A 23,033-nucleotide genomic window follows, 5' to 3' on the forward strand; every position below is an offset into this window, starting at 1 on the left:
AGCTAGTGTGGAATACACAGCAAAACTCTATCTTGAATAAGATCAAAAAAGAAAGAAAAAGAAGAAAAAAACCAGGTGTAAGCCTGGTGTAGTAGCACTTTATCTTCAGAGCCATTTTCTTGTAATTAAAATAAGTGGGTTGCGAGACCAGGCATGGTGGTGCACACCTTTAATTTCACCTCTTTGAAGGCAGAAGCAGGTAGGTCTCTTTGAAATCAAAGCTAGCACTGAGTTACTATTAGATAACTTGAAATTTTCAGCCACTTTCAGTTATTTTTCCTCTTTATTTAGATTGTGTGTGTGCACACGCACATATATGTGCATGGGGAGTTCAGAAGACAACTTGGAGGAGTCAGTTCTCTTCCATCATGGAATCTTGGAGATAGAGCTCATATTGTCAGGCTTGATGTCAAGCGCCTACTCAACTGATCCATCTTGTTGACACTTTTCTCTATTTTGTAACAATTTTGTAAACTGTCATGACCTATAGAAGAGAAAGTTGTTGGCTACAAAGTACAAGTCTAGAGTCATAATTAAGTAGTGGCACACCCTTTACTCCCAACAGAGGCAGACAGATCTCTGTGAGTTCTACAAGAGCTAGTTCCAGGACAGGCTCCAAAGCAACAGAGAAACCCTGTCTCAAAAAATAAATAAATAAATAAAGAGAAAAGATGGGAGTATTCTAGCCAAGGAGAATGAGGTATGTTTTGAATGAGAGGAATGTGATTCCAGAAAAGCAAAATTTTCCTCTTTTTGAATGCTGACCATGGTACTAGAATGTTTTCAGGGAGAGGAGGACTTGAAAAATGGAGGAGGGCATGGTAAAGCACACCTCCAACCACAGCACCGGGGAGGCAGAGGCAGTGGTATGTTTGTGAGTTTGAGACCAGCTTGGTTGAGTTCAGGACAACCAGGGCTATGTAAAAAGATACCTTGTCCACAAAACAAAATGAAAGAAAATGAAGTGGATAAGTAAAACCTTTTAAGGAAATTTCTATCAAGTGTGTATTAAATCCTGCTGTGAATAATCTTGACTTTCTCCTATCTCATTTAAACACACAGGTTTCCATATTTGGACCCGCCTAATGAGAGACTTATTTTGGAAGCACTTAAACAGCTTTATCAGTGTGATGCTATCGACAGGTATATAATATAATATAAACATATTGTTAGTCTTATTTTGTTTGTAGCTATGTAGCTCATCCTAGCCTGAAACTTAGTCACATAGTCTATGCTGACCTTGAATATAATCCTCACACCTTAGCTTCTCAAGTATTAGAATTACAGGCGTGAATTTTTGTGCCTGGCTTTTGATTTGTTATTTTAAAGAAGGTTCTAAGTCTTTCTTCAGAAGTAGAAAGGATTTTTTTCAATGTGAATGAATTGTTTTACATGATATTAAAATCTGTCCTTAGTCTTTATCACAGTTCTCAAACACTGAACTGTAAAGACATTTTCCTGTAGCTAGAAATGGAAGTGTGTGCCTGTAATCTGTGACCCCAGTATCTGGGAGCCTGAGGCTGTAGTATGGCATTTGAAACCAGCCTTAAGAGGCTCTACCTAAAAAAAAAAAAAAAAAACAAAAACAAAACCAAAAAACAAACAAAACCCCCAAACTTTGTAAACAAGGAGAAGAAATGAAAGTTTATTTTAAAAAGCCAAACTAAGCAGGGCAGTGGTGGTGCACGCCTTTAATCCCAGCACTGGGGTGGCAGAGGCAGGTGGATCTCTGTGAGTTGGAGGCCAACCTGGTCTACAAGAGCTAGTTCTGGGATAGGCTCCAAAGCTACAGAGAAACCCTGCCTCACAAAACCAATAAATAAATAAATAAATAAATAAATGGCCAACTAAATCACTTTTTAAATGTGGTTTTAGCTAACAAGTAATTTTGGATACCATCTCAATGCCGAGCATTATTCTAGCTACATAAGAATGCTAAGACTTCATTGTCATGGTTGTATGTTGAGGTAAGGTTTGCTAATTGGTTTCCCTTCATTTCTTCAAGAATATCTCTACTCTGTTGAATGTTTATAGCTTTTATATTACAGTTTTCTATCTCATTGAATAGTTTTTTTGAGGGGGATGTATTAAAATTTCTAGGCCATGTGGTGGTAGTGCATGCCTTGAATCCCAGCACCCAGGAGGCTGAGGCAGGCAGATCTTTGAGTTCAAGGCCAATGTGGTTTACAGAGTGAGCTCCAGGACAGCCAGAGCTGTTACATAGAGAAACCCTGTCTTGAAAAATTAAAAATAAACAAACAAATAATCTGGGCTGACCTGAGTCTGATCACTGGGACCACAGGTAAGAGAGTAAAACCATCCCTACAGGCTGTCTGCTGACCCCACATACGTGCTGCTTCATGTGCGCACACATTCATTATTTAAGAAGTAAGAATGCAACAAGAAAAGGGAAAGAAAAGTAAGACTTGTAATAATGGAGGATTTATTTATTTTGACCTGTTTTTCAAAACAGGGTTTCTTTGTGTAGCCCTGATGTCCTGCAACTCAGAGATGTACCTACTACTGCCTCCTGAGTGCTGGAATCACAGGTGTGGGCCACCACCACCCACTTTTCATTGTTCTCACCAGTGACCGTGGTGTTTTATTCCTTGAATTGGTTTTCTAGAGATATGTTTAAGTAATTAAATTATATCTTACTTATTCTGAATGATGAACATTGTATTTGTATTGTCTCAGAGTCCTAAGATCTTTTTCTTTCTCTTAAGGAATGGTCATGTGACGAGATTGGGTTTATCTATGGTGGAGTTTCCTCTCCCCCCACATCTGACGTGTGCAGTGATCAAGGCTGCTTCTCTTGATTGTGAAGATTTACTGCTTCCAATAGCAGCAATGCTGTCTGTGGAAAATGTCTTCATCAGACCTGGTAAACACTTTATTTATTTTTAAAGATTTTCTTTGTATTACATTATTTTATCTATTAATTATTTATTTATTGTGTGTGTGTGTGTGTGTGTGTGTGTGTGTGTGTGTGTGTGTGTAAATCCTCCCCCTTTTTTGTGGCATGATAGCTAATTTCTTTTTATCATTGAATTGTATTCCATTCTACTACATGGAATTTGTTTATCCACTTGTTAAAGGGAATGGTTAACTTGTAGACTAGGCTTGACTTGAATTCACAGAGATCTGCCTGCTTCTGCCTCTTGAGAGCTGGGATTAAAGGTGTGTACTACCTCATCTACCCCAGTATATATATATTTTGTTAAATTTTTTTTTTTTTTTCTGAGACAGGGTTTCTCTGTATAGCCCTGAATGTCCAGGAACTCACTATGTAGACTAGGCTGACCTTAAATTCACAGAGATCCTGCCACTTCTGCCTCCCGAGTGTTGAATTGAAGGTATTAGCCACCACTACCCAGCTGTTAAGTATTTTCTTCAAGTCTTTGATTTATCCTTTCATTGTTTTGGAATTGCCTTTGGCAGACAGATGATTTTGATTTTAATGAAGTCTAATATAACTGTTTAATTTTGTGGATCTTGGTCTTGGTAGTATATCAATGAGGTCATTCCATATTATGGCCATTTAGATTTTCTCATAATGTTGTCATATAATGGTTGGGTATACATTTGTTTCAAGATCATTTGTCAAAATACTGTAGTTTCTCTGTTGAAATGTCTTTGTTTCTCTGTTATAGAGCAGTTGACTGAACTTGTTGAGCACTCTTACGTAGTTAGATAAGGGAGTTCCTGACTTTGTTCCTCCCCTTCAACACTGCCCTGGCTGCTCTCACTCTTTTCCTCTCCACGTGAACTGCAGAGTCAGTTGAAATCCATAAAAGGATTGCAGTGTGATCTGGTAAAGTTAGGAAGAACCGCCATCTTACCTTGTGGAGCTTCTAACCATGTACATGATGTCTGGCTGATTACTTTGGTCTCCAGTAATTCACAGAGTCTTTTAGGGGGGTTACCTGTGTTAGCTGTGGAGTGGGAAACTGGTAAATGTTTTTATATTTTGTTATCCTTTAACTTAGTTGTTTGGTATAGGGAGTATATAACATTCTTAGCTAAAAGTTAATTTCCCTTCACGGATAAAGCTAGATAATAAGGTGAACCTTTGTTCTTTTGTGGTAAATTAGTAATATATTAACTTGTTTTCTTAGAATGAAAAGAACAGGTAGTTTAGCCACTTATCCTTAGAGTATTCGTTTTTTTCTTATTTTTTTTAGGTTTCCATGGCCTCATTTATTTTCCCTTTTTTTTCTTTGTTTCTTGGTGTGTCAGTATGAGACAGTTTAACATGTGTTGGCTTTGTTTTTATCTAGAGACATAACTTTTTACCATAAGGAGAGTAGTCACTAGACCTTCAGCTAATGCTATAACAATAGATTGTGTACTCCACTGGCCTTTCCTTTTGTAGGTTATAATTATTGGGTCCAGACTGATTTGTCATTGCTATGATTATAATGGTGAATACATTTTTCTGTAAAAGTACTGTTATTGAATCAGTTTGCTGCCTACCCAAATAGACCTCATTTTTAACTGTCAAAATTTTGATTCTTAGGCCCGCACAATGGCTCATTGAGTTAAGGCACTTGCTGCCAAGTGTGATGTCCTGAGGTTTTTATTTTTTGTTTTTAATTCATTTTTATGTGTATGGTGTTTTGTCTGCATGTTTATCTGTGCATCATGTGCTTTCTTGGAGCCTATTGAGGTCAGAAGCGGGGGTTGGATCCTCTAGGACTGGAGTTACAGACAATTGTGAGCTGTCATGTAGCTTCTGAAAAGAACCAGGTGATTCTCTTAACTGCTGAGCCATCTCTCCAGTCCTGACATCCTGAGTTCCTCAGAATTCAGAACATGATGAAAGGAGAGAATTAATTCCCATAAGTTATCCTCTGACTACCACATACGTGTCTTGGCAAATAAATATGCACAAACACAAAATAAATTTTTAAAATGTACTCAAATTTTTTCCCAAAATTTTAATTCTCATAAATTTTTCAGTTAAATAGTATGTGCAATAAATAATGTTGATTGGCTTTCATTAGGGAGTATCAAGCCTAAAGATATTCCAAAATTACTGGGGAGTATGAAGTGAAAGTCAGGAATTGAGTGTTCTAACTGTTCTGTTACCTGACTATGAGCTTAGCTTTCTCAGACTCCCATGTTTTTCATTTATAAAACCAAAGACCCGGTTATAGTGGTACATGCCTGTAATCCCAGCATTTTATAAGGCAACACTGGAGGACCTCTGGGTGTTTGAGGCCAGCCTGGGTTATATAGTGAATTTATGAACATCTCTTTCTGTGTTTTTTTAATATTTATTTATTATGGATACAATAGTCTGTCTGTGTGTATGCCTGCAGGCCAGAAGAGGGCACCAGACCTCATTACAGATTGTTGTGAGCCACCATGTGGTTGCTGGGAATTGAACTCAGGACCTTTGGAAGAGCAGGCAATGCTCTTAACTGCTGAGCCATCTCTCCAGCACCTCTCTGTGTGTTTTTGTGTTGAAACTTTCTTACCTTCTCTCAGAAAACAAAACAAAACAAAAACCAGGGAATTGGGTTAAACACTAATTGAACCCAACACTAATTGGGTTCAATAGTTAAGGCTAGAAAAAGAATCCGGTTGGATGACAAGATCAAGTGATCTTAAAGGTCTTCATTGACATTTTAAAGGCAAAATTTGAATATAGTGAAATGCATGCACATTAGCATAATTCATTGAATTTTGTGAAATGAATATAGCCATATAACATGCACCCCTATCAAAATAGAGAATGTTTTGGATTGGTGACATGACTGAGTTATGTTGTGAGCACTTGCCACCAAAACTGACAACCTGAGTTTATTTCTGAGAAGGGGAAAACTCCTACACATTGTCCTATGAACTCCATTTGCAGAATGACATGTAGAGTGTGTGTGTGTGTGTGCGCGCGCGCGCGCGCGCGTGCCTCACACCCCAACATAAAAAAAATATTTTTTTGATTGTTTTCGCTTTTCAAGACAGGGTTTCTCTTTGTAGCCTTGGCTGTCCTAGAACTTGATCTGTAGGCCAGGCTGGCCTTAAACTCATAGATCAGCCTGCCCCTGCCTCCCAAGTGCTGGGATTAAAGGCATGAACCACCACTGCCTGGCTCCAAGTTGGTTTCTTTTCTGGAATTTAAATTCTTTTATTATTCATTCATTCATTCCTTTTTTTTTTTTTTTTTTTTGAGAAAGGGTTTCTCTGTGTAAATCCAGAGATTTACACAGAACTCTAAACCTAGAACTCTTTAGACCAGGCTGGCCTCGAACTCACAGAGATCTGCTTACCTCTGCCTTTTGAGTGCTGGGAATAAAAACGCATACCACCACCACCCAGCTGGAATATTCTTTAAATGTCAGTTTTTTTTTTGAAATTACAAGTAGAAATATACAGTATGCAGTTTTGGGTGTGTATTTGACTTTTGGTGAACTTACTCCATGTGAAGTTCATCTGTATTGTTTTATTTATGTGTCTGTATTTTGGTCTTTTGTTGAGTAGTTTCTACTGTATGAATATATAATTAATTGATTATGTATTATTCTGTCTATTAACATATGTATTATTTTTGTTTAGTGCTGTTTATGAGTAAAATATTGCAACTACTCCCGAGTAAATTCTTGTGTGAGCCTTTTGTATATTTTTATTTAGCTTAGCTTAAAAAAAATCTCGGGAAAGAAATTGTTGTGCTATTGAACAAGTTTATGATTAAGAAACAAGCTGGATTTAGTACCTTTAATCCCAGCACTAGGGATGCAGAGGCAGGTTGATCTCTTCGAGTTTGAAGCTAGCCCGCTCCACATAGTGATCTCAAAAACAAACAAAACAGCCAAATCTTACTCTTAAAATAGTTGTACTTAAAATAAATATTCCATAAATACTGTTTGTGGGAGTAGCTTGAACTATCTTGCACATATCCTCCTCCACAGTTGGTATTGCCAAACCATTTGCACCGTATACGCTGTATTGTGTATTTCTTGGTTTTCACTTTCCAGTTTTGTGATGGCTAATAATGAGGTTTTTGTTTTTGAAACATAGTCTCGCTGAGTAGCCCCCACTGGCCTGGAACTCTCCAACGCACAGAGATTTCTGTCTGCCTCTCAAGTACTGGGATTAAAGGCGTGAACTATTATGCCTGAAAAATGATTGTTTTTCATGTGCTTATTTAGTAAATTAACCAAGAGATTTGACAGGGTCTCACTGTGTAGCCATAGCTGGCCTGAACCTTGTAGACCAGGCTGTCCTTGCTCTCACAGAGATTCACCTGCCTTTTCCTCCCAAGTGCTGGAATTATAGGTATGTGCCACCTATGGACTTTGTTTTGGCTTTTCCTTTGACTCTGTGTCTATTTGCTTGTATATGTGTAGGTGTGTTTGGGTGTGGAGGCCAGAGGACAATTTCAGGTGCCATTCTTCAAACATCCTTTTTTTTTTTTTTTTTTTTTTTTTTTTTTTTTTTTTTGGATAAGGATTCTCCCTGGGTGGGGTAAGGAGGTACATACCTTTAATCCCAGCATTGGGTGGGTCAGAGACAGGCACGCCTCTGTGAGTTCCAGGACAGCCTGGTCTACTTAGTGACTTCTATAGCCAGAGCTATGTAGAGAAACCTTGTCTGAAAAAAAAATTTTTTTTTTCTCACAGCCTGCAACTTGGATTGACTGGCTAGTTAATCTCAAAGTTCCACCTCTCTCTGCCTCCCGCTCCAGTACTGTCATTACAAATAGAGATTACCACATTTGAATTTTTAAATTTTAATCTAAATTAAATTATTTAAAAATTTAAATTTAATTTAAATCTTTAGATTTTGTTTATTTTCATTATATGGATCCTGGGGATCAAACTTAGGTCCCCATTCTTGGCAAACACTATACCACTGATATCCCTAGCATTTTTTATTTGTTTTTTTGAGACAGGGTCTGTGTAGCCTTAGTTGGTTTAAAACTTCCTATATAGACAAGACCAACTTCGAACTTGCAGAATGAAGTTGCTATCTCCATAAGAGGCTGAGTTAGTGTGTAAATGACTATAGCAGGCCAATTGAAGGTTTGTAGCATTGCCTACAATGAACAGAAAAATCAGGCCATATATGTTAGCTTCTCTATGGCTTCATAACCCAGGGGATCCAGGAAGAATGAAGATTAATCTCATAAAGTGCTGGGTGGGGAATTTGACCAGAGAGCATGTCAGTCTTGAAGTGGATTTAGAAAAATAGGATCAAAGTTAAGGAAACAATTAAATCTTAAAAACATGATGTTGAGCAAAAGCAACTAAATGCATCAAGTACATACTGTGTGATTCCATTCATATAAAGGTTAGAAGCAAGGCTGGAAAGATGGGCCAGCGGGCAGTGGTGCCCACTACTAAGATGGACCACTTGAGCTTCACTAGTGGGACCCATATGATGAAAGAAGAAAACTGGCTTCTGATCCCTGTGAGTTGTCTTCTAACCTCCAAATTGGATGCAGTGGATGCTCACACACACAAAATAAATGTAAAAACATGTTTTTAAAGGTTAGGAACAGGCAAGACCCATCTGTGGAGTTAAAAGTCAGGCTATGGGTTACCCATCGAGGAAAGTAGATAGTAATATGCGATTAGGCTTCTCTGCTGCTCATGGTTGTTGATCTGTTTGAGTACACTGCTATACTATGTTTATAATTACCTCTTGGGGTATACATTATACATTCACAGCTTAAGTAGTTTTCTGTATATTTGTTATACATTATTATAAAATTAGGGAATACTTGTAATAGGGATGATTAATGTATATGGAGGTCCAGTTTAATTACCTATTATTTTGAACTCGTTATATAATGTCTAGTTAAATTGTGTATGGTCTTTATACATTTAGGCAGTCAATGCTTGATCACTTCTTTGTATGTGTATAATGTACATGTTTGTCATGGCATTGTATGTGGAGGTCTAAAGAAAAACTGTATAGTCAGTTCTCTCTGGGGATTGAACTCAAGTTATCAGGCTTTTGAGGCCAGCAATTTTACCTGCTGAGCAATCCTGCTGACTCTTGACCACTCTTTTGATCCCTGGAATTCACATGGTAAAAAGAGAAAAGTGGAAAATACTTAACAGAGCACAAACTTACTACAGATTTTCCTTGATTTATGATGGGGCATATCCTGATTAAATTCTTGTGATACTGAAAACATCCTAAGTCAAACATGCATTAAAAACATTGACCTAGGGTTGGAGAGATGGCTCATTGGTTAAGAGCACTGGCCATTCTTCCAGAGGACCTGGGTTCAATTCCCAGCACCCACGTGGCAGCTTACAGCTGTCTGTAACTCTAGTTCCAGGGGATCTTATATGATACCTTCACACCAATGCACATAAAATAAAGTTAAATAAATTATTTTAAAAATTGACCTACTGTACAAAGCTGCATGGTATAATGGAGTATTTTTTTTTTATCTTATCCTTATAATTGCATGGCTGACTAGGAGCAGAGGCTCAATATGGTACTAACGTTGGGAGAGATTGTTGTGTTGAAATTTGGGAAAAGATTAATGTAGTTTCTACTGAGTGTAAATTATATTGCTTTTACACTATTATAAAGTTAGATTATTCTGAGTTGGGGACCATCTCTAATAGTGGTTAGCCCTGAAGACTGCTCATGTGACAGACTTTGGACATGGAAATTTTACCTTATACCCCTTTTAACTGTGCTTATAATATACCATGAATTTTTTTAGACAGTAAATTCCAGATGCTATTTTAAAAACTGAATTGAGAGAAGTAATGCTGACTATTGTAAATCTCTAGCATGCATTTAAAAGAAGAAAAATAGCTATGTGGGTGGTACAGTTCTGTAGTTCTGTACCACCCAGTGCTTGGAAGGCAGGGACAAGAGAATTTCAAGGCCATGGTGGGTTACATTCCAAATTCCAGGTCACCCTGAGCTATTTAGGAAGATAATCTGTCTTGCAAACAATGTAGGGGGAGTGGAGGATAATGGGTCAGGACATGGGATGATTACAATACTCATGGAAGAAACTGGACTCTCTAAGAAGAGCTAATTTAATTCTACCTCAAGAGTGAGGCAGATTTTGTTGAACATGGTGAAAAGGAAAGCAAAGTGAATGTAGGCACTTGACTTAAAACTAAACTGTCTCTTGATTTGTCTTTTAGTTGATCCAGAGTACCAGAAGGAAGCAGAACAGAGACATCGAGAATTGGCAGCAAAAGCTGGAGGATTTAATGACTTTGCAACTTTAGCTGTCATTTTTGAACAGTGCAAATCAAGGTATGTGAGCTGGTCCTTGGTTCTGAAAAACATCAGTCTGCTCTGCAGCTCCATTACATACTTACTGTTTATGACCTTAGACAGTAAAGGTCAATGGGATGAAACTGACTTCAAGGTATTTTTAACATCAGTGAGATTGTCAGGAGGCTGTCATGTCATTTAGTAGCCATTTATTGAAAATAGTAGTTCTCCTCTTTCCTCAAATCCTTCCTGAAAATGATTTTTACAGAATTTTTTATGGAGATACTTAGATTAAATAATTATATATTTGTTAATCTATATATGTAAAAAGAAACCCATTTACAAATTATTTTTTAAAATTCAGTCAGAGGGCCTGACATTATTTTTTATCAATTTTTCCCCTTCTTTGAGAAGATTTAAGTATATGAGTGCTTTGCCTGCTTGTATGTATATGTACTACAGCCTTGCATGGTGCCCATAGAAACTAAAGAAGGCGTAGGATCCCCTGGAGCTGGAGTTACTGATGGTTGTGAGCTGCCATGTTGGTGCTGGGGACCAAATCCAGATTGAGGAACAAGTGTTCTTAATTGATGAGCCATCTCTTCAGCCCCTGATAATTTTTTTTTTTGGTCATATTTTCTAAAACGCTTTTTTTTAGTGTTTGTCCAGATCTCTTCTTTTGCTTATGGGTTTCCTTTTGGGGTTTGTTGTTGTTGTTGCTGTTGTTGTTGTTGTTTGGTTGGTTGCTTGCTTTTTTTGAGATGGTCTTCTGTAGCCTAAGCTGGCGGCAGACTTGCTGTTTAATAGATGACCTTGAACTCTTGAACCTTTTGCCTTTACCTCAAGTGCTGAGGTTGCAATGACCCTAACCCTGATACAACACATGACTGCTGTCCATTTTTAGTAAAGGAAATGAGGACCTTTGTTGTCTTTTGTTTATAGAAGGTATTTTCAAGACACGAGTATTTTTGTGTTGTAGTGGAGCTCCAGCTTCGTGGTGCCAAAAGCACTGGATTCACTGGCGGTGCTTATTTTCTGCATTTCGTGTGGAAGCTCAACTCCGGGAACTGATCAGGAAACTTAAACAGGTGATCGCTGTAGTTTGTATTGCTTTGTTTCCTTGACTAGCATTTTAAGCCTGTCAATGTCATACTGAACTGTCAGTGATGTACATTTCATTTATGCCACCTTTTCTAGTCGGCCACCTTCCGTCTTCATGCTGCTTTGTACAGCCGTCTTTCTGACGTAGTGAATCCTAGTAGCAGTACAGAAATATATCTGAAGAAATGAAAATATTTTTAAATAGTTGTACTGAAGAATAGTTGACACATAGTAAGCTTTACGTGTGAGGCTGGTGAGATGACTCAGCAGGTAGGGGTGCAAGCCACCAAATCTAACGACCCAAGTCTGATCTCAGGAACTCCCAAAAGTTGTTCTCTGACCTCCACACATAATTATGCTTCAGCATGAGTGTGTCCACCTGTCCACTCACTAAGCAAATGTAAATACATTTAAAACACTTAACAAAATGCCCAGTTTGTGGAGTTTTGACGTCTGCACATACCTGTTAAGGCATTACTAAAATCAGGATAACAGGTCTGGGCTGGGCTTAGTGGTGCATACCTTTAATTCCAGCACCTTCCAGGCAGAAGCAGGTGGATGGATCTCTGTTAATTGAGGACAGCCTAGTTTATGTTTCCAGGTTAGCCAAGGCTTAATAGAATCTGTCTAAAAAGAACAGAAAGAAGAAAGAATAATAGTGCAGGACGGACTGTACACACACTGCAAGAATAATAGTGCAGGACGGACTGTACACACACTGCAAGAATAATAGTGCAGGACGGACTGTACACACACTGCAAGAATAATAGTGCAGGACGGACTGTACACACACTGCTCTTGCACATGAGTTCCCAGTACCACATCAAGTGATTCATTACTGCTGGTAACTCCAGCTCCCAGGAATCCGTTGCCTCTGACCTCTCTATTGTATTCACCTGCACATATTCATGAAGACACATACATTTACATAATTTAAAATAACTATTTTAAAAATAATATATATACCTCTCAATGTTTCATGATATTTTATGTGCAGTTTTTGGTTTTTTTTGTTTTGTTGTTTTGTTTTTGGTGTATATGTGTCTGACTGTGTAGCACTGGCTGGCCTGGAACTCCATGTATATCTTAGGGCCACCCCAAAGTCACAGATCTGCTGCCTCTGCCTCCGAAGTGCTGGTATTAAAGCTAATCCCCTTCTAGATACTCTATCCAAAACCAGGCCTTAGAAGGTTTTGTTTTGTTTTATAGCATCATTCTTAGCCCTGTGAGATTCTAAGCATTCTTATTTTTCTGGGAGGTTAATTACTTGGGCAGATACTTATTTTCTGCAGATCTCCAGTGTCGTTTCTGAATATCTCTCCTGAATTTACTCTTTCCTCCAAATTCCAGCCACTTTGGTCTTTTCAGTCTCTTGGCTTTGTTTCCTTCTGGGTTCCATTTGGATTTTTCCCTTTTTTTTTTTTTTTCTGAGACTGGCTTTCTCTGTATAACCCGGCTGTCCTGGAACTTGCTTTGTAGACCAGGCTGGCCTGAACTCACAGAAATACACCTACCTCTGCGTGCCTCCTCCCCCAATAGTGCTGGAATTAAAGGCATGCATCACCACCGCCTGGTTTTGGATTTTCTTTATCTTATGCCATAGTCAGAATTTTTATTGGTATTAATTTCCTGTCTCTTGGGTCTTTGTCTCCTTTTGTTGCCTGATACATAGTATTCTGTCAATTATTTTATACTGTGTGTCTTTTGACTATTTTGGGTACAAGGCTAAATCTAATCCTTCTTACAATATATTACCCAGAAGCTTTTAGGAATGTGAACTTTGAAAAAAGATTAGATCATATTGTCCTGTGATCTTTTTCACTGAATACATATTCTTTCTACAGCAAAGTGATTTCCCAAGAGAGACTTTTGAAGGGCCTAAACATGAAGTATTACGAAGATGTCTTTGTGCAGGCTACTTCAAAAATGTTGCTCGAAGGTGCGCATTATGCTTGAGAAAGTTCATAAACACTACTGTATCTAATTGCAGTGGTAAAATATTTAAAGATTGAAGGTTTGATATAGATTCTGTGGTGATGATAACAATTATAAGAAATCTTTTCATAATTATCATCTGTGCACAGGGAAGTACTGTGATTCAAACTGGGGTACTGGAGTCAAGGCAGGATAGGAAGAGAGTACATACTAGGCAGATGTGTCAACATCTAAAGCAAATGACAAGGGGTTTTGTAGTTTTGTGGCCCCAGGTAGAGTGTAAGAGCCAAACAAGACAATGGCATCCCTGGCAAAGCTTAGATATAGGGACTATCAGGACTCAATTAAGATGGGTTAAAGTAAGGGTATCTTTGTAAGGAAAGTAGGAACACTGGTAATGGGAAATTCATTATGGATCACATAAGTAAATATTGTACGGATAATGGCGAAAGGAGTTAGATATACTCAGAGTTGGCAGGGATAGTGGCTTACGTCTGGTCTCCTGGCACTGTCATCTGAGAGAGCCTGGGAACAGTGATACCACTATGAAAGTCAGGATGAGCAAGTGTTCCAGCATGAAGGATATGAAAAATAAAGGTGGTACTGACTCTAAATTGAGTCGTTTTGCTTTAAAAGATATTATTAGGACAGTGGTAATATGTCAGTGGGGTCTTAGGATTTGATGTTAATAATGCATCAGTGTTAATTTTCTGGTTTAGTGGCTTAACTAGGAAGGAAAATGGCAAGCATTTGGTAATAATGCACCAGTGAGGTATTGGGTTGGCAATTTACTGCTCAGTACTTCTAGAAAAAAAAAATATTTTGTCCTTTACGTTATAATTTTCTGTAAATTTAGTTTATTTCAGAATGAGATTCAGGGTCAGAGAGAAACCCTGTTTTTTAGTTTTTTTTTTTTTTTTTTTGGTTTTTCGAGACAGGGTTTCTCTGTATAGTTTTGGTGCCTGTCCTGGAACTAGCTCTTGTAGACCAGGCTGGCCTTGAACTCAGAGATCCGCCTGCCTCTGCCTCCCGAGTGCTGGGATTAATTTAAAAAATAAAGTGGACAGCTATAAAGGTGTGTGTGTGTGTTTGTGTGTGTGTGTGTTGACCTCTGCTCTCCCTATTTACATGCATGGGCACATGCACACATGTACAAAATTATTGAAGAAAATGTTGAGATGAGCTAACAGTCTGAAGTTACTTTCACATAAACATATAATTGTAGGGCTGGAAAAATAGCTCAGTGGATAAAGGTGCTTGCCTTGCAAACCTGATGAGCTCAGTTTGAACCCTGGAACTGAAATAAGGGTAGAAGGTGAATTGACTCCAAAGTTGTCCTTTGGCCTCCACATATGACAAAGCATGCATGCACCTCTGCCCACATGCATGCATTAATATATATTTTTAAAGGTATAAGGTATAAACCCACTAGTTAAATCTCTTCTGTAATAACAGCTTCCTTTCTTTAGAATTGTGATGAAAAAAGAGGTTCTTACTGTATAGATACTCATTAGGAGAATATATAATTTGAGCTTGGGCAAGTGTTTATATGGCTTCTTTAAACTAGCTCTTGTGACAATATTGTTTGTTACTTAAATGGTTCTTCCCCAGGTAAACTTCTGCTTATTTTAGTAGTAAAATATTATATAACAGTTAACTTATTGCTTTGCTATTTTAGTCTTTATCCTTTGTTTTTCCTATGTATAGATCTGTTGGCAGAACGTTTTGCACAATGGATGGGCGTGGAAGTCCAGTTCATATTCACCCTTCCTCAGCAGTAAGTACTTTTTTCTTTTTTTGAAATAGGATCTCTGTGTAGCTCAGGCTAGATTCAAGCTTCTTTTGCCTTTACCTCCCAAGTAGTGAGATTATAGGCTTACACCACCTTGCCTTGCAACAATTGCCTTTGTGGGTTTTTTATTTTTTATTTTTTTGTTTGTTTTTTTGTTCTGTTTTCTCTTGTAGTACCTGGGACCTTGCACATGTAAGGCAGGAATTTTACATTCCCCTGCCCTTAAAGTACCTTTTTTTTTTTAAAAAAAACTACATTTTGGGGGAGTGTGGAGAGGCATACACACGTTAATGCCAGAGAATAACTTGCAGGAGTCAGTTTTCTCCTTCCACCACGGGGAATCAGCTTTGGTCAATTGAGCCATCTTGCCAGCCCTAATTCATCTTATTCTCAATAAAAGGTAGGCATTTATAAGAGTGTAGTACTAACATACCAGTGTCTTCTAGTTTTCATTTTCAGATTTTTACATCTCTTTTATGTAGAGCTTAAGGGTATTGGTTAGCGTATGACTTCTGTTTTTTGTTTGTTTGGGTTTTTTTTTTTTGTTGTTTTTTTTTTTGTTTGCTTTTCGAGGCAGGATTTCTCTATAGCTTTGGAGCCTGTCCTGGAACTAGCTCTTGTAGACCAGACTGGCCTTGAATTCAGAGATCTGGCTGTCTCTACCTCCCAAGTGCTGTGATTAAAGGCATGAGCCACCACCGCCCAGCTGTGACTTCTGTTTTATAGGAAGAAAATAAAACATTCAGAAGGTTTCAGGATATTCTTTTTATTTTGGAGCTAGAGTCTCTCTCTATAGTCCTGGCTTTCCTTTTTTTCTTGCTCTAATGTAGAATAGGGCTGATTAGTAATAGTTATCCTTAAATAAAATTTTTATATTCATTTAAGCCTTATATTTATTTATAGCTTCATGAACAAGAAACCAAACTTGAATGGATTATTTTCCATGAAGTATTAGTTACCACCAAAGTCTATGCAAGAATTGTATGTCCAATCCGTTATGAATGGGTGAGAGACTTACTACCCAAGTTACATGAACTTAATGCACATGATTTAAGCAGTGTGGCTAGACGTGAAATGAGAGAAGATGCAAGAAGAAAATGGACAAATAAGGAAAATGTGAAGCAGCTAAAGGGTGAGTGAATTGTTTGTTCTATTTTTCTGAGATGGGGTTTACTTTGTAGGCCAGAGTAGCCTTAAAATTGTGGTAATTCTGTGGTCTCAGCATCCTGAATGCTGGGATTATTGGTGTTCTCTTAACTTTGAAACCGTCTTCTCCCAGTGTTTTTATTTTTTTTTTGGACAGTGTTCTTCTGTCAAGTAATTGTCCTGGCCGTCCAGGAATTTGCTCTGTAGATCAGGCTGGTCTTGAACTCAAGAGTTCTGCTTGCCTCTGTCTCCTGTGTACTGGGATTAAAGGTCTACACCACCACTGCCTGGCTCATTTTTTTAATTTTATTTTTCCCAGTTTTACTTACTGTTTTTATTTTATCAAATTTTGTGAGTTATTACCTCCAAACTTCTATTTTTCTAACAGGTTTTCTGAACAGTTAGGACTATAGATGGAAGATATAAACAGTTGTGGTGATGAACTATAGTATAAAACACACTTATATCACATACATTAAAAACTTTTTGACACAACTTTTTGAGGAAGAATGATGAATTGTATTATATTTAACATCCCTGGGAAATAGATGGTAGAACATGTTGCTCAAGAAGTCACAGAAAGGTTTCTTGTTGAAATAGAACTTCACCTTGTAACTCTGGCTCACTGGAGAATTGCTAAGTAGACCTAGCTGGCCTAAGTTCACAGAGATTTATCTACTGCTGACTCCCAAGTGTTGGTATCACCAAGTACACAAACACCATGCCTGGCTCATCCAAAGGTTTTTAAATATGGTAATCACTAGATGTTTTATTGCAGTATTATAATACTGTCCTATGTGCTTCAGTTAGGGTTAGTTTTTCTGACTTGTTGGCCTTCATGAATCTTTTTGTTATTGTTGTTTATTACATTTATTTATTTATTTGTGTGTGTTTTCTATATAAGTTTGGGCAGAGGACAACTTGTGAGAGTTAGCCTTCTCCCGTCACATGGATTCTGGTGATTAAATTCAGGTTGACAGGGTTGGCAGGAAGCACCTTTACCTGCTGGTCCATGTACTTTTTGTTATTGTAGTGGTAGTCCTAGAGTCTTGTTCATGTGAAGTATACATTGTACCACTGAACTCAGCATCCTCACCCGTGTGCTCTTTCAGCCAGACTTTAATCAAGACAACATTTAATTACCTTGATGATCTTTTCTCTTTAAAAAACATATTTGTAGCCAGGTGGTGATGGCGCACACCTTTAATCCCAGCACTCGGTAGGCAGAGGCAGGTGGATCTCTGTGAATTCGAGGCCAGCCTGGTCTACAAGAGCTAGTTCCAGGACAGGCTCCAAAGCCACAGAGAAACCCTGTCTTGAAAAACATAAACAAACAAACAAAAAACAAAAACAAAAAAATTTTGTGTGTTTATGATGTGTGTATTCATATGTTAACATGTGTATGCATGCGGACAGAGGTCAGAGGGCAGCCTCAGTTATTGGTGATTACAGGGTCTTTGTTTGCTACAATGTACTCTAGGCTAGCTGGCTTTGGTGCTCCTAGGTATTTGCCTGTCTCCACCTCTGATTTTGCTATACAAGTGCATGCTACCAAACCATCTTCCTAGCCCGTTTTTCTTGATGTTGAAAATCAGAATATCTTTGCACTGTTTTCAGATGGAATATCAAAAGAAGTTCTAAAGAAAATGCAAAGAAGAAATGATGACAAATCTATCTCAGATGCACGGGCTCGTTTCCTTGAGAGAAAGCAGCAGAGAACCCAGGACCACAATGACACATTAAAGGAAACAGGCTAAGCAGTGGACCATCCAATTCAGGAAGTAGGAAAGCAGCCAGGAAATGTGCTTGTTTTGCCAGTTATTTCAGACAGTACTGCAAGAGGAAGTGGTCAGCAGCTGTTCCTCGCCTGTGAGCTAAAAGCAAATCAGAATTTATAAATCACATCTCATCAATACCAACAAATGACATGTTGAAAGAAAAGATTGGGTTGCATAATCACAGGCAATGGTAATGAAACCATTGAAAGATGATACAATATTTTCCTTACTTCTGTTTTGCTGGCCTTAACTGGTATAAAATGCTGTCACAGGTATTTTCAAAGAACACTGAATTGTATTTAATCAACGTGTATTCCATTTACATTGATGCATTAAAGATTATTTTCCTTAAATCTCTTCAAGGCCTTCTTATTGCTATTAGAATAGTGTTGTATCAGGTATGTGATCATTTCCTTCAGAAGGCTAAACTTACACAAGAGGTTTTTACTCAGCAATACTTAGATATCTAACCATTTAATTGCTCCAGAGCTTTATAGATATTTAAAGACTCAATTAGTAAATAAAATTGCTTATGGAAGGATTTTTTCTTAAATTAATCCTACTCCTTAAATTGATTTTTCTGGAATTATACAAATTCCTTTTTATATTAAAGTATATTGTTGAAAACAGTAGCTATAGCCATTAACCAAAGGACAGATGTATATATATACACACACGCGTGCTCACACACATATAACCCACAAATTCTTTTTACCTGTTCCTACATACTTGTGTCAGCTCTGTATGTAGATGTGACAGTGCTTTCAAGCAGCCCCTCCACCAGGCCTACTCCTGACTGCAGCTGTTTGGGTAGGACCATTTAAACACCTGTTATGATAATCTGGGATTTTCAAAGCAGTCAACACTTTAGTGTTTAAAATTCGAACCTTAAGGCTAATATTACACTCAGGCCACACTCAGCACTTGCCTACTCTTGTTTACTGCCTTGTATTGTAGTTATGTGTGTATATGCCTGTCTTCCTCATTAGATTATACGCTCCTGGTGGGCAGGGTCTATGTCTTTTTCACCTTTGTATCTTTCATGGCACCTAGCATAGTGTTTTGCACATAGTAGTCACTCAGTATTGGTTAAATAAAGCTATTAGTGTCACTAAAACTCAATAGACAGTATGTGGATTTATTTATTTTTGTATAGCCCTAGTTGGCCTGATATTGCTGTATAGACCAGGCTGGTCTCAAACTCAGAGTTATCCTCCTGCCTCTGTTCAAGTGATACACACATACCTCTCTCTCTCTGTCTCTCTTTCTCTCTCTCTCTCTCTCTCTCTCTCTCTCTCTCTCTCTCTCACACACACACACACACACACACGTGCGCGTCACTATACCTAGCAGAGTTTGTGCGTGTAAAAATTAGGTCAAATTTATTTTATTAGGTAATTATATTCTTTGGTATCTAAAAAGTTTTAAGTTCAGTGGTTAAGTACTTGAAGCCTTTCTGAAAAATTGTTGATAGCCCAAATCTTGCTTTTCATTGATGGTAAGTAGTGATAATTTCTTTGAATGTTTGCAGCATTATTAATTTATTCTTTTAAATCATTTAGTCCTTCCAGTTTTTCTTTTCAGGTACATAATAAGTACATTATCCTTAGATACAGGGATATGGGTGGATTCTTGGAATGCAAGCTTTTTTATAATCTTTTTAGATTTATTTTTATTTTATATGTATGGGTGTCGATTTTTCTGTACAAATAACTGTGTACCATGTATGCCTGGTGCCCCTGGAGGCCAGAAGAGTGCATTAGTAACTGGAGTTACAGATGATTGTGAGCTTCCATGTGGGTGCTAGTAATCAAACCAGGGTCCTCTGGAAGAGCAGCACATGCTTTTACTTTCTGAGCCATCTCTCTAGTTCCTGAAAGCTTTTTTTTTAAGATTTATTTATTCATTTATATCCCGCCTGTAGGCCAGAAGAGGGCACCCAAATTGGACTCAGGACCTTTGGAAGAACAGTCAGTTCTCTTAACCACTGAGGCTCTCTCCAGCCCCACCAAAAGCTTTTTTAGATCAGTAAATATTAACTACCAAATTCTGTATCATAGTCCACATTCTAATTTCATCACTTGTTCTAAATAATCTCTTTTTTTAAGCTGAATGAAAGTAGACATGGAGGAATTCCCAGGAGAGAGGAATTTTAAGGGAGAAATATGCCTAATCTTTTTTCATTATTATTTGTTCATTTTGAGATAGGGTTTCTCTCTATGGCAGTGGCTGTCCTGGAACTTTCTTTGTAGACTAGGTTGGCCTTGAACTCAGATATCTTTCTGCCTCTGTTGGAGGAGGCCGCTTGTTTGTTTCCCAGCTGCTCAGACTCCCAAAATAATCACGCAGAAGCTGTATTACTTAAATCACTGCTTGGTCCATTAGCTCTAGCTTCTTATTGGCTAACTCTTACATATTAATTTAACCCATCTCCATTAATCTGTGTATCACTATGTGGCAGTGGCTTATGAGCAAAATTTCGGTCTCTCTCTCTCTCTCTCTCTCTCTCTCTCTCTCTCTCTCTCTCTCTCTCTCTCTCTCTCTCTCTCTCTCTCTCTCGCAGAGGCTCCATGGCTTCTTCCTGACTCCACCTTCATCCTCCCAGCATTCAGTTTAGTATACGCCCCCACCTACCTAAGTTTTGCCCTGTTCTGCTATAGGCTCAAAGCAGTTTCTTTATTCACCAATGGTATTCACAGCATACAGAGGGGAATCGTACATCATGTCTCTGATTCTCAGTGCTGGGATTAAAGGTGTGTGCCACACCTCTCAACTATTAATAATCTTTTAGATTTGTTTTCCAGTTTGAGATTCAGCAAAGGATCATGTGCTATATTTAGTCTGCTCTTATTCTTCCTCCCCTCATTTCAATCTGAAAAAAAAATCTGCAGTCTTTACAGAATTATTTTTTAAAAACAACAAAAATAATCCTGAGTTGTTATTTTATATGGTACCATTGGTTTGGATTTCTCTCTTCTTTCCTAAGGCTGTGTATGTGCATGCACACCACCCCATGAGGAACCAGGGGTTGACATCAGGTGTTAAAGGTCTGTCACTTTCACCTTACTGTTTTGAGGGCTTACCAACTAGTTAGGGTGGCTGGCCAGCAAGCCCCAAAAATCATTCTGTCTCCACCTACCAGTGCAGGGACTGAGCTGCTACACCAGTATTTTACAAGTGTGCTAGGATCTGAACTCAGGTACTCATGCTTGTACAAATCTACCCTGCTCCACCGTTAGGCAGTTTTTACTTGAATGTTTCTTAAGCTATCAGAATTTCTCTAGGGTATCACAGCTGAAAGTACATAGTATTTGCCCTTATTAGTGATGCTAATCTTTATTATATGGTCTTTATGCAAAATTTCTTCAACTTCTTTTAAAAAAAAGTAGGGCTGGAGCAATGAATGGCTCAAAGGTTAAGAGCACTGGCTGCTCTTGCAGAGGTCCTGAGTTCAGTTCCCAGCAACCACATAGTGACTCACAGCCTCTATAATGAGATCTGATGTCGTCTTCTGGCATACAGTCATACATGGAGGAAAATGTTGTATATATAATAAATAAACCTTTTAAAAAAATTCCAAAGTACTTCAGGGCTGGAAAGACAGCTCTTTGGGTAAAGGCACTTGGCCTAGTGGAGACCGAGTATGATTCCCTGAACCCATGTAAAGAGTGGAATGAGACAACCAGTACCAAGAAGTTGTTCTCTGACCTCCATATATGTGCCACGGCACACAAGCCCACACAAACACATCATTCCTACACATACATAGAAATATTTTCAATTTAAAAAGTAGTTTGAAGGCAAGATACTTTAGGATTATTAAAATATCACATTACAAACAGATCTATGTCAGGTGGTGATTCTTGCTTGAATCAGCTTCAAGGATTTTTTTTTTGAAATTTTTTTTTGTTTGTTATGAAACACTGTCTCATGTACAGCCTAGACTGGCCTAAACTGATCTGCTTTCATTTCCTAAATGCTGGGATTACAGACATACGCCATACAGTGTTGGGGACTGAACTCAGGGCGTCATAAACACAATCATTTTATCCTCTGACATCTCTGGCTCCAGGGAATTTTTTTATAGTGTGTATTTCTATATATTGATATTATTGGTATATACTGGTATCTTGGCATACATTGGTGTGTGTGTGTGTGTGTGTGCGCGCGCGCGCGTGCGTGCGTGAGTGCACATGTGTATTGGTATTCCTTAAAAAAAAAACTACCAGTAAACATATGAGTTCTAGGTACAACATGGACTAACACAGAATTAGCTCAAGGGCTACACACATCTGCATTCATACACTCACAATTAAAAAAATTTTTCCATCTAGAGAGATGTCTTAGTGGTTAAGAGTACTTGCTGCCGGGTGGTGGTGGCGCACGCCTTTAATCCCAGCACTCGGGAGGCAGAGGCAGGCGGATCTCTGTGAGTTCGAGACCAGCCTGGTCTACAAGAGCTAGTTCCAGGACAGGCTCCAAAGCCACAGAGAAACCCTGTCTCGAAAAACCAAAAAAAAAAAAAAAAAAAAAAAGAGTACTTGCTGTTTTTGTAGAGGACCAGCATTCAGTTCTTAGCACCCACATTAGTAGATCACAATAAGCTGTAACTCCAGCTCCTGGGGATCCAATGTCCTGTCTTGGCCTCCATATGCACTCATATGCACAAACCCAAGCAGAGAGGCATATCTCTACTAATAATTAAGACTGAAGGCTGGGTATCGTGACACCTGTCTTTAATACCAGCATTGGGGAGGCAGAGGCAGGCAGACAGATCTATGTTTGAGGATGGCCTGGTCTTCATAATTGTTCCAAGTCATGCAGGTTTGTACAGTGAGACCCTGTCCCTCCAAAAAACAAAAACCTTGGGGTATTTCAGAAGGGTGATTAACTAACAGCATTACTTGGTATATAGACTATATGTGTAGGAAAGTAATGATATATAAAGACTGAAATCACAATCATGGAAACCTGTGAATTGGGAATTATGGAACAAAATTCTAACATTTGTTAGAAGAGAATGACATTACATCTTTGAGATGATTGTGATGAGAATATTAAACTATTAAGGGAATGCT

At 38.2% G+C, this 23,033-nt stretch overlaps 1 protein-coding gene across 1 annotated transcript in view; it reads left to right on the top strand.

The window, feature by feature from the left end:
* Positions 1-18,308, top strand: part of Dhx40 (DEAH-box helicase 40) — a 40,798-nt gene extending 22,490 nt beyond the window's left edge. The window contains exons 11-18 of the mRNA XM_038327988.2: positions 1,063-1,143; positions 2,727-2,884; positions 10,128-10,242; positions 11,183-11,291; positions 13,149-13,243; positions 14,947-15,016; positions 15,935-16,163; positions 17,795-18,308. Coding sequence (XP_038183916.1) covers positions 1,063-1,143; positions 2,727-2,884; positions 10,128-10,242; positions 11,183-11,291; positions 13,149-13,243; positions 14,947-15,016; positions 15,935-16,163; positions 17,795-17,934 — 997 coding nt within the window. The 3' untranslated portion in view covers positions 17,935-18,308. The remainder of the gene's footprint in view (positions 1-1,062; positions 1,144-2,726; positions 2,885-10,127; positions 10,243-11,182; positions 11,292-13,148; positions 13,244-14,946; positions 15,017-15,934; positions 16,164-17,794) is intronic.
* Positions 18,309-23,033: the final 4,725 nt, after the last annotated feature.

This window comes from Arvicola amphibius, chromosome 4 (genome assembly GCF_903992535.2).
Source record: "Arvicola amphibius chromosome 4, mArvAmp1.2, whole genome shotgun sequence".
NCBI classification, from domain to species: domain Eukaryota; kingdom Metazoa; phylum Chordata; class Mammalia; order Rodentia; family Cricetidae; genus Arvicola; species Arvicola amphibius.